Source organism: Carassius gibelio, chromosome A18 (genome assembly GCF_023724105.1).
Source record: "Carassius gibelio isolate Cgi1373 ecotype wild population from Czech Republic chromosome A18, carGib1.2-hapl.c, whole genome shotgun sequence".
Classification (NCBI taxonomy): domain Eukaryota; kingdom Metazoa; phylum Chordata; class Actinopteri; order Cypriniformes; family Cyprinidae; genus Carassius; species Carassius gibelio.
This window is the reverse complement of record NC_068388.1, coordinates 26,943,845-26,954,518: the sequence shown is the minus strand read 5'-3', so window position 1 is coordinate 26,954,518 and position 10,674 is coordinate 26,943,845. Positions and strand designations below refer to the sequence as shown.

Here is a 10,674-nt window from a genome sequence, read left to right as displayed (position 1 = left end):
CAAAGAAGCTACAATCACTTTCCAACAATGAACCTGATTAGCTGAATTCAGGTGTAGTTGATCCTTTACAAATATACAACTGAATAGTACTTTATATCACGTGCCATTTGTATGTATATGGCTTTGAATAATAATCAGAGACAAAAATGCAGCCTTCCGTGGTCGACAACAGTATTATTTTGGTTCCATCAAATTTTTCACAACTTGAGAATGTTCTACAAAGCTCCGTACAGCTAGATTTGACAAAATTAACCCAATTTAGAGCACAGTCGTTTGCAGACACTAATATTTGCTCAGGAGAATAGCAGAGAATAGAAGAAAATAAAACCCATTTTTTTTCTTCTGTGGTTTATTTTCCAGTTTCATGTGCATCAGCATAGCCAAAACAGAACATAGCCCAATTATACACATGGCAGCCTCTAAAGAACAAAAATAATAATCATTTTATCATTATTATACTCAGTTATAAATTATGTCCTACACTAAGTTAAATAAGACACATGTTGAAAAACAAAAAGTAACAAAAGTTATTCTTGCCACAAAAATATGCATGCACTCTTTACAGCGAAAAACTTGAGCTTAGCTGGACACTTTCAAGTTTACGATCACAACAGTTTAAACTATGACATCATCGCCTACAGAATATTAACTTGTACATTTGCAGTATTTATTCCAAGATCCTAATATCATGAATGCTAGAATTCCTAGTGTTTGGCATAAAAATACTAAAGCTCTTTTGCGGTAATGTTAAGAAGCAGCCATTGTGACGTCAATAAAGGGAACAGACACTGCGTCGCTTACATTCTACTTGTGGAAATTCCACTATATACATTAAGTACAGGAGTACAAATAAATTGGACATTTCACAAAAAAAGAAAATGAAAAAAATTAGAAGCATATCCCACTTACACACACACGCACACACACAATGCTGAATAAAAAAAAAGCTATGGTTGCCTTTTATATTTAGTGTACTAAGGCCAAAGAGTAGTGAATTTTGACACACAAAGTTGAAACGTTCATAAGAACCAAAAACAAATATGTATGAATAAAGAAAACGGGAATAAAGAAAATGAAAACACAAAGATCAGCATTTTTACATCTCCATTAAGCAGCACTGTTTCATTATCTCAATCGAAAGCATATTAACACTTGAATTAAGGCATCAACAAAAAGGTTTATACACTATGTGTAAACTTTTAACTGAAATCATAAGGAGGGAGGAACATATTCCACGAAAACAGATACTTGCTTTCAAAGAAATATTAAAGGTTTTGTTTAACAGTAAACATTTGTGGTTTGCGTATCTGAATCTACTCACAGTACAGAACGCAAACCACAGTAAACAAGAGCAAATCCGCATCTCAGTTTTGAAGGAAATGCGATGTCTGAAACATGCATAAGATGCAAATTCAACTGATTTAGGATGTAACGATTATATTATCATGCCATAACAGTCAGCAAGAAATATTTGCATGAATTCTGTAATGAATCAAGACCTAAATATTCTCACAGTGGCTATTTAGATGCGTCTAGGTCATTGCACTATTAAATGTAACATGCATTTGTTTATACCACAAAGCAAACAAAAAGCTCAAGGTTAAAAAAAAACAGCATGTACAAAAACAAAATACTTTTAGGACTAACAATATATGTTGAACATTAATAGTGAGGTGATAAAGTGCTGCAAAAGTATATTAATACATCCTTAGACTTGGGCATATATGCAATGCCTTATTGTGGACGACTTGTGTCTAAAAACTAAATTCTTGAGCTCTAAATGGTTGGTATGGACTGTTTTGTTCTGCCACCCTTGCTGGAAAGATACTAGGTATGACTCCTTCATTATCTGAGCTAAATCAGCCAAATCACCTTTGATGGAGCCTTCAGCTCTTGGCTTTCCCATAGTGTCAAAATAGTGAGACGAGTTCCTAACACGTTTGGGTTTCCACCGAGCTAAAGTGAGACTCCATGTTCCAGGCCAAGTCAGCTGAAAGGAAGTCATCCACTGCTGTTTGGGTCTCATTGCTAGTGTGGAAGAGGTGGCCAAGGCTCTGAAAGGAACTAGATACAGTCTGGGTTTCAGCACTGCTGAGCCTCACCTGCCCATCATGGGAGCATGGCAGAGAAAGTGGAGCAGGCCTGACATCAGTCTGTGTTTCTGTGTCTGAGGACTCGGTGCTCATGCTGAAACTAGACTGTCTGAGGATACTGCCAAGGGGCATGTGCCCACCTGTGTCTAGCAGGAAGTTGAGGTCTGTCTGGGTCTGAGTGTCAAACATCTCAAGCTCCAGATCACTTGGTTGCACCCTTGTTCCAACGTCACCGTTGTGCCCATTACCAAGGTTGTCGAAGAGCAGGAAGTCAGTCTGTGTCTCAATATCTAGGAGTTCCAATGTTGCTGTGTTCAGACTGTTCAAAGCACTTTCTTCCGTCTGTGTCTGAATGTGTGTCGCATTAAGGAACTCTTCAAAGTCAAAGTCAATGCCAGTGTGATGCGGTTCATGCGTAGCAGGTAAACCGGAGGGACAGCCTGAAGCTGCCCCGGTCATGCTGTCAGAAAGTATATTTTCAAGGTCACGAAAGAGTATCATGGTTTGTGTCTGGTTGTCTGCTACTGTGTTTTGATGCAAAATGTCAGTCTGGGCCCCAAAACACATGGATGCAGAAGTCTTGTCCTCAAAAAACCCAGCTCCAGTGCTGGTCAGATGATCTTCTAGACCACTAGCTCTGAAATGTGCATCAGCCACTGCAGTCTGAGTGGAGACACTCAGAGTATCAGAATCGAAAAGATTTGTGCACATTGCTTGGTCCATTTGGCTTTCATCCCCTGGGGCTGTAGAACAGCTTGTTTGTGTTTCTCGGGTCACATTAAAGGAAGAGAAGCTGAAAACATCTGTCTGTGCTCCAATGGAAAACGTGGCTTTGAATCGCGAGGGTTGCGTCTGGGATTGCACATTGACAGGCAGCTGAATCTGAGCGTTTACACTGATGTCTGTCTGAGAACAAGAGGACACTGAGGCCTCACAGCAGTGGGAAGCAGTCAATGGTCCAGCATCCATCCCTTTGTTGAGGTATCTTAAGTCAGTTTGAATGTTTGTTGAAGTGCTTTTGTTTCTGGATCCAAGATCCACTGGATCTCCCACAGAGTCTTGATTCTCAAGATTGACCTGTACCCCTGTGCTATTTGTTTCTGGGCCTGATGTATGCACAGGAAAGGACTCTTTGAATGTCTTATTGTTCACATCAGGCACCACTGTGCTGACTGACGGTGCCAAAATATGCACAGTGCTTATAGACCCTTGCGCATCCACAGACAAGACCAACGACCTCAAGGCACTACTTTCCGCAGAGGGGAGGAGAACAGGCAGGTGGGTGAACTGCATAATAGGAAAGTTGACTAGGGCCACTTTGGGCTTCAGGAGAAGGAGTTTCTGGGTGTTTCTAGGGTGGTCTATTTTGTGTTGTGCTGTGTCTGAGGCTCCCGAGAATAGTATGTTGGGGACTACTCCTTCACTGAGCTTTTTCATACAGTCTGGAATTTCATTTATTAGTTCATCCGACATCAAATTTGTTGCACTGCTTGACAATCTTTCCATTTTCCTCTTCTTCACTGGTGGATACCTAGAAGACACTGCATTTTAATAAGATGCACAGTATGATCAACAACCTTACACTGGGATATACGTTAAAAATGACGGACGGAATGGCTGTCCTGAGCCACATATTATCCTAGGTCAGATAAGCTATCTATTTGAATGAAGATATATTAGTATTATGATTTATGCAAGCCAAGGTTGAAATCACACCACGCTCTTTTTTATGATTTCCTATTCTAAAATTTTAACTCTTAGCCAGTTAAAATGAGTACCTGTGCTCTTTGGGAAGCTCGTGGCCTGTTCTGTAGATATGAGAGAGCAGTGCTGCTCTACTGGCATAAGGACACCCACATGTACAGCTGTATGTCCTCCCACAATCCTCAGCATGTCTCCGCAGGTCCCACTCGGTGCTGTAGCCATTACTGCACTTCAAACACTTGTGCTTCTTTTCTGCATGCATCTTCATAAAGTGCTACACCATTAGTAAGATTAGGAAACATGTTAGTCAGCAGCTCTTTTTCCGAGCAGGACATAAATTATATATCAATTTCCAAAAGAGAATACAATATTTAGTGCCAGTTTACCAAAGGTAAAGTACAATAACATCACAGAAAACCCCAGACAATGACAGGTACCTGTTTAACAAGCGAAAACTGAGAAAAGGGTCTGTTTGATCCTCTTGGGCAGCCTTCTATTGGGCAACAGTAGAGCTTTTGTGATTCCTTGATGTCCTTTCTAATTGTGGGGTTGACCAGACCCTCCTGAAATCAAAAGAAATATAGAAAGAAACAACTTTAAAAGTTGACAATGAAGCAACAATAATATTGCTTCTTGTTCAAGTAGCTAGAGAACATGGAGAAGAATAGCAAGCCAAGCAGTATCTTATTTACTATTCATGGAACCAAGGTTACATAATCCGAGACGTTCCCCTTCATAGGAAACAGACTTTCGAAATAGGAGATACATGCTTCTGAAAAGCCATCGGATTGACCCTGAGGAGAATAATCCACTCAGTGTGGGTCACTGAACAAAATGAAATTCAAATAAGCACAGGCAGATAAATTGTGTGCCTGAGGAAGAAAAATCGAAGTTGTGATGGCATGAGCACATCATTTTGAGGCATTAGTGACGTGATGCTTCGGTGGTCAGTATTAGCACCATGCCACCATCATTTCATTTTCATCACATTTTGGTCTGTGATTCATAAAAAGTGATCATATTCTATTTTATTTTTCCTGCAGAAGACATGAAAACATATGTAAGTAAATACAGCATGAAAGTGAGTAATAATGAAAAAAATTATCATTATCGGATGAACTATTCCTTTAATGCTTTTCAGTCTGAATGGTAAGGTTGGATTTTATGTGTTTTTTCATCAACAAGTTGCAATAAGAACAACAACAGTACAATGCTTTCCCATACTGAACAGCAAATAGACACCAGGGTTCTCTATTGCTTGTGTTTATTCACAGAGGAATGCAATAAAATAATGATTACGTGTGAAAAAGAATGCATGAAATTAGCAAAGCCTCCCAACCCTGAGGTTTAAGAACATTCTGGTCCTTCCTCCTCGGTGCCACAAAGACTGCAGGAATCAGAATTCATGCCTGGCAAACAGCCCTGGCTCGTTCTGTGCTGCAAACTGGGTTACATCACTCAGGCTTTCAGCCTGTGAAGCAGGTCTCATTCAATATAATGTCAATCCTGCTATGAGCTGGCAAAAAAAGGTTGATAATGAGATGCTTAACATCCCCAGAATAGCTCTAACTGTGTGGTTTCTCTTTATATTATAACACATGCAGTCAAATACAATAATTTCAGATATATTTCTCATTTGGGTTTGTAATGATTAATTTTCTTTAACTAACTAAAAGTTCAAAGTCATTATTGTATTGCATGTTTTATACAGTGGTCGAATTGTATATAAAAAAATAATAATTCAGGGTGGATGGTGTGGTCATTTTAAATGATTAAAAAATTTGTCTAAAAAGGTTTTTATTTTATGAAAATGTATTATTAGGGTTTTTTTCAGGGCCTGAAATGGAATAATTTGGGTCAATACTATTAATTAAACAAGATTTTGCTGAATGTGTTTTAGTGCTGGCACCAAGGCTTGTTTAGGGCTGTCATGGATAAATAAAGATGGCAATAAAACCGCACATAGGTGGCATCAAATCCCTGTTTTAATAAATGATTTACTGAATCATACAAATCAAATGATTCATTCAAAACGGCTGATTCAATTAGAAATTAAACAAGTGAATAGACTGTTGAATCACTGGCACACGTGATTCGTTCAAAAACAGATTCATTAAAGGAATGAAACACACCTGTGGTTCCCAAAGTGGGTGCCGTGACAACTGGCTGGTGGTGCCGCAGAATCTGAGATTTTTCCCAATTAAAACAAACTAAAATACTATAATACCATATAATAATAATCAAAACACCAACAACTGATCATGTCCACATGAAAATAAGCAAAAAAACACTGATATATTCATACTTATTTGAAGTTTAATGTAGGCTAGCCTATTTAACATCAATTGGACTGTTCTCAGGAGATAATCGCCCGCTCTGCCCTTTGTACAGGTCATTTTTATATCTCACGCAGTGATTGACAAGACACAAAATTCATTTTAGAAAAGGTGTTGATGGTTTTACCCGTGTGAAGCAACAACACTAGTTAAGTCACGCCCCCACCGTATAGTTTTGATTTTATAGTAGGTTCCGAATAAACATCATTTTGTTCACTAAAATGAAAACTGAACGTGGCTGCTCAATGCAGCATGCCAACCGACAGTCGCTTCACATACCAGATTCCATTTAACATGTGAGGAGAAGCGACAAGACGATGACAGAAGAGTTTCAAAATGATATGCAAATATTATTATTTTTTTAAACCCTGTTGACATCTGCCATGTATCCAAGGTGATATTGCAAGTTTTTTTAAACATTTGTTTCTTATTTATTTGGTTCCACAGTGTTTGCGGATTTAAATTGATTTAAACTGTGTATTTTTAGTTTATTTTACATCAAATATGCCATGTCTCCATTCTTTCATAGCGTTTCTTATTTATTTGGTTCCACAGTGTTTACTGATCTTCAGTTTTGTATAGGCTTCCTAAACTTTGTGTAATTTGTTGTTATAAAGTCAGGTTTGTACAAATCAAATGAGGAACACAATTTTACAACATTTATTTGAAATGATAAGAACTTTTTATAATTTGAAGAGTTAAATGTTGATCTTTAATTGTGTTTTACAGTAAATGGTTCAAATCAGTCTGTTGATGTCTCATCCAGTTGTAAAAGACAGATGGTCTTTGGACAGATTTTTTAATAGGTTGCTTCTCATATATTGTCTGTTGTGATACATTCATAATAAATTAATGCTGCTGTTTATGCTTCATATGATGTTTGTTGATCTGGATTTCATTTCATATATGCATGTACACATGCATTTTTATGAGATGGGGTGCCATGAAAAAATAAAATAAAATAAAATAAAACCCTACTAAGGGGTGCCATGCTTTCAAAAAGTTTAGGAACCACTGCTTTGATTCACAGGGAACACATGTTAGGTAAAAAATGTGGAATGCACTAAGTCGCTATGGATAAAAGCGTCTGCTAAATGCACAAATTTAATTTAATTTTTAATTTCTGTTGTCTTCTTTAAAGAACTTCAAAAGTTACAGAACAGAACCTGATTGGCCAATCGCCGTTGATTAGTTAATGAATTACAAATTATCAAGTAGAGAAATGTAACATTTAATTTGAATAATAAATTTGACATAATACACAACATTTTTAATCTAAAGGGGGTGCTTCGGGGGATGCTATTTGTCTTTTTTTTCACCAGGGGGATTCCACCCCCCTGGTTAATCTAGTGCATGTTATATAGCTATGTTTAGAGTAACGTATGTAATTGTGTTAGCAAGTGCAAGGTTGGGGGTTCGAATCCCAGGGAACACATGTTAGGAGAAAATTGTTAGCCTGAATGCAATGTAAGTCGCTTTGGATAAACGCGTCTGCTAAATGCATAAATGTAATGTAATTTAATTTAATTTATTTTAATATCAAACACACACACAAAGTAATTCTCATCAGTCAGAATCAGAAAACAAGATTATAAAGGCAAAATAGATTGGAAAAGAGTCAAGAAAATAGTGAAATAAGACTAAAAATTAAGCAGATCAAAAGTGAAAAACATAAAAAACTTAAAATAGCATGTATCTTGGTTTTAATATAATGTTGTACCTTGATTCTGTGGGACTTGACCAGATGCATGTTGAGTGCTGGAGTGTTAGGCAGAATCTTCCCGCATCCTTCCACCGTACAGAGGATGTTGGTCCGCACTTCTTTGGTGAGCTCTGTTATGGAGGGTTTAACAATCTCTCTGCCTTGTAAAGGCAGCTTCTCGTTACATTTTTGCCCTTTGTGATGGCTATTACTGTTGATTGTTGACGCAGCCATGATTCAACACGCCACAACGTACACATTCACTTCCGGGACACGTCGCATAGCAACCAACTCACAACGGACAGTCCGCACATTTACTTCCGGAAGACGCATACGCCAAGCATACGCCCACAAGCTGGATGTACGCTATTTGTAAGCGAACGTTCCAAATGTATTTATGTCAAAAATAGTATAGTACAGCAACCAGTGTAGACAGAACAACAAGATATACTTTTATCATCAGGGTTTTTGATGAACAGAAGGATTGAAATATAAATATAAATTAGACCATAAACATGTTCATTATTAGAAATTTTAAATATAATTTTTTGAATATAAATATTTATTAACATCATAAAGGTTATTGTTTTAATGTACATCTTGGTCTTGCACACGCAAGACAGGGAATTAACATTGTTAGGCACATCATAATTACTAACATACCATGAAAGCAAAATTGGAAATGGAATGGATTTTTTAATTGGACAAAGTTATAAACCAGGACAGCACTAAAATAGTAAATATTTTGACAGAGTAGCACTGGCATAGATCAAGCTGGGGCAAAATCAGCTATATTAGAATGATTTCTGAAGGATCACGTGACACTCTAGACTGGGGTAAAGATGCTAAAGATTTAGTTTTGATCACAGGAATAAATATTTTAAATATATTCCAATAGAAAGCAATTATTTTAAATAGTAAACCTATTTCACAATATTACTGCTTTTGTTGTATTTTTGATATTCTTAAAAAAAAAAGCTATATATCTTCTAAAACTAAGGGATATAAGTTACTTTTTTTTTGTTAAGCTATAAATGGAGGTCAATGACACTGGAAGCCTCAAACATTCAGGTTACAGTTGGTAACTTTTGTTTGCTCCTTATGGATCCTTAAAAAATAAAAAAATAAATACTAACCCCAAACTTTTGAACGGATTTTACATTCATTATCATTTCCTTTTCTTTATATTTTATTATATTTTTGATATATTTGGTAAAAAGACTGGGTCCAATATTTATGGTTGGAGATTAAATCTATCAAAACTAAAAAAAAAAAAAAATCAAACTTGACACACATCTTTTCTCTCTTGTACTTGCCATAGAAACAGAAAATGTCGGCATTTAATACTGATATCACAATTTTTGTTTGAATAAAGTTGGTAATTTATTCCTGAATTTAATTTTAAAGTGGCATTTCCCCATAGAGTAGATCATGCAATTAATTTGTGCTGGCTCATAAAAAGCCCAAAAATTCTTCTGATATACAGGTTTACAGTGTATTTTCAACATTATCTTGAAAAGAGCAAAGCAACACTTCAGACAGTGTAAGAGGTTTTCAGATTTAATTTAATTGATACCAAGTTACTAATTGTATTTTAGCCAAAATTATGGTACTGCAAAAGAGTAAGGATTCATGATAAAAAAAATAAAAAATAACAAGTGTAAATCAACTTTGAATTTCCTTTGTCAACATTTATTATAATCCGGTCATGCAATATTATAGGGTTGAACGACGCATGACAGTTGGGTAAAGTTGTTTAAAAGTTAAATGTGATTTCAGAAATACAAAACTTAGTAGGAAAAAAAATATTTTTTTCTATCAAAACCTTTATTTAAAACCAAGCTAAAATGACACTAAAATCATACAGGCTGTATTACCAAGCTTAAATGTAAAAACATTCTCTCCTTGCTGGATCAGTGATCATTACAGAGGTCTCAGACATGTCCTCTTATGATGCTGATAGACTATACACATGGCTACTCTAAAGTGTTTTAGCTGTGGAGGATGCTAAATATATATTCCCATGTATGAATATCCTGGTTGAACTGATATTTCTCTGCAATGTCAGATGTGGTCAGGCTCTCTGTGCTGATGCTTGGCTGGAAACACTAGGGCCTTTGTCTGTGATAACAAAATAATTCCTTCCTCTCTGAGTGATGGCTGACAATAGCGGAGTGACTGGACCTTCAGCCATGCCTGCCAATAGAAAAATAAATACTTTATTAACTGCAGTGAAGCAGAAAACAGTGCTGAGGTTCTGACTGAGAAGCATAGGCAATTTCTGTCATCTCTCACCTGAAGCAACACAGTGACGCAAGGAGTCTAGCAGACTGCTGCTTGAGAACCTGACCACCCCTCTGAAGAACTCCTCTCTGTCACTGAGGGTTTGGTTGCCATTTCCCCTGTACCTTGTCTCAAGCTAAGAGAAAAAAAAGAGGATCCATGTAGTAAAGCCCATTTATAAATGTCAAAAAGTTTGTTTAGGCTATTTGTTGTGGTTAATTGAGATGCAATATGTAATTTTATGTAACAGACTAATGAAATTCAATCTAAAGATGGTTACGTGAGATCAGAGGTTCACACACTCACTCTGTACACTGCTGTTTCTAGCTTTGGTGTAGGACCATGTCCAAACGCCTCACAGGACATCTGATGCCTCATGTCTTCATGACCACTGTGTTCTTTTCCAATACAGGGATCTGTAAAAAAGACCAACAAAACTACATATACCGTATTTTCCGGACAATAAGTCGCACGTTTTTTTCATAGTTTGGCTGGTCCTGCGCCTTATAGTCAGGTGCGACTTATTTATCAAAATTAATTTGACATGACACGAGAG

At 36.8% G+C, this 10,674-nt stretch overlaps 2 protein-coding genes across 2 annotated transcripts; both read right to left on the bottom strand.

Moving 5' to 3' along the window:
• Window positions 1-341: 341 nt before the first annotated feature.
• atmin (ATM interactor) lies at window positions 342-8,152 on the bottom strand. Its single transcript, XM_052530865.1, has 4 exons — window positions 7,854-8,152; window positions 4,235-4,360; window positions 3,872-4,071; window positions 342-3,624 (listed from the first exon to the last, which is right to left on the bottom strand). The coding sequence occupies exons 1-4, from the start codon at window positions 8,067-8,069 to the stop codon at window positions 1,932-1,934; spliced, it is 2,235 nt and encodes a 744-aa protein (XP_052386825.1). The 5' UTR covers window positions 8,070-8,152; the 3' UTR covers window positions 342-1,931.
• Window positions 8,153-9,505: 1,353 nt separating this feature from the next.
• cenpn (centromere protein N) lies at window positions 9,506-10,579 on the bottom strand. The gene is made up of 3 exons (XM_052532001.1): window positions 10,425-10,579; window positions 10,131-10,254; window positions 9,506-10,031 (listed from the first exon to the last, which is right to left on the bottom strand). The coding sequence occupies exons 1-3, from the start codon at window positions 10,494-10,496 to the stop codon at window positions 9,910-9,912; spliced, it is 318 nt and encodes a 105-aa protein (XP_052387961.1). The 5' UTR covers window positions 10,497-10,579; the 3' UTR covers window positions 9,506-9,909.
• Window positions 10,580-10,674: the final 95 nt, after the last annotated feature.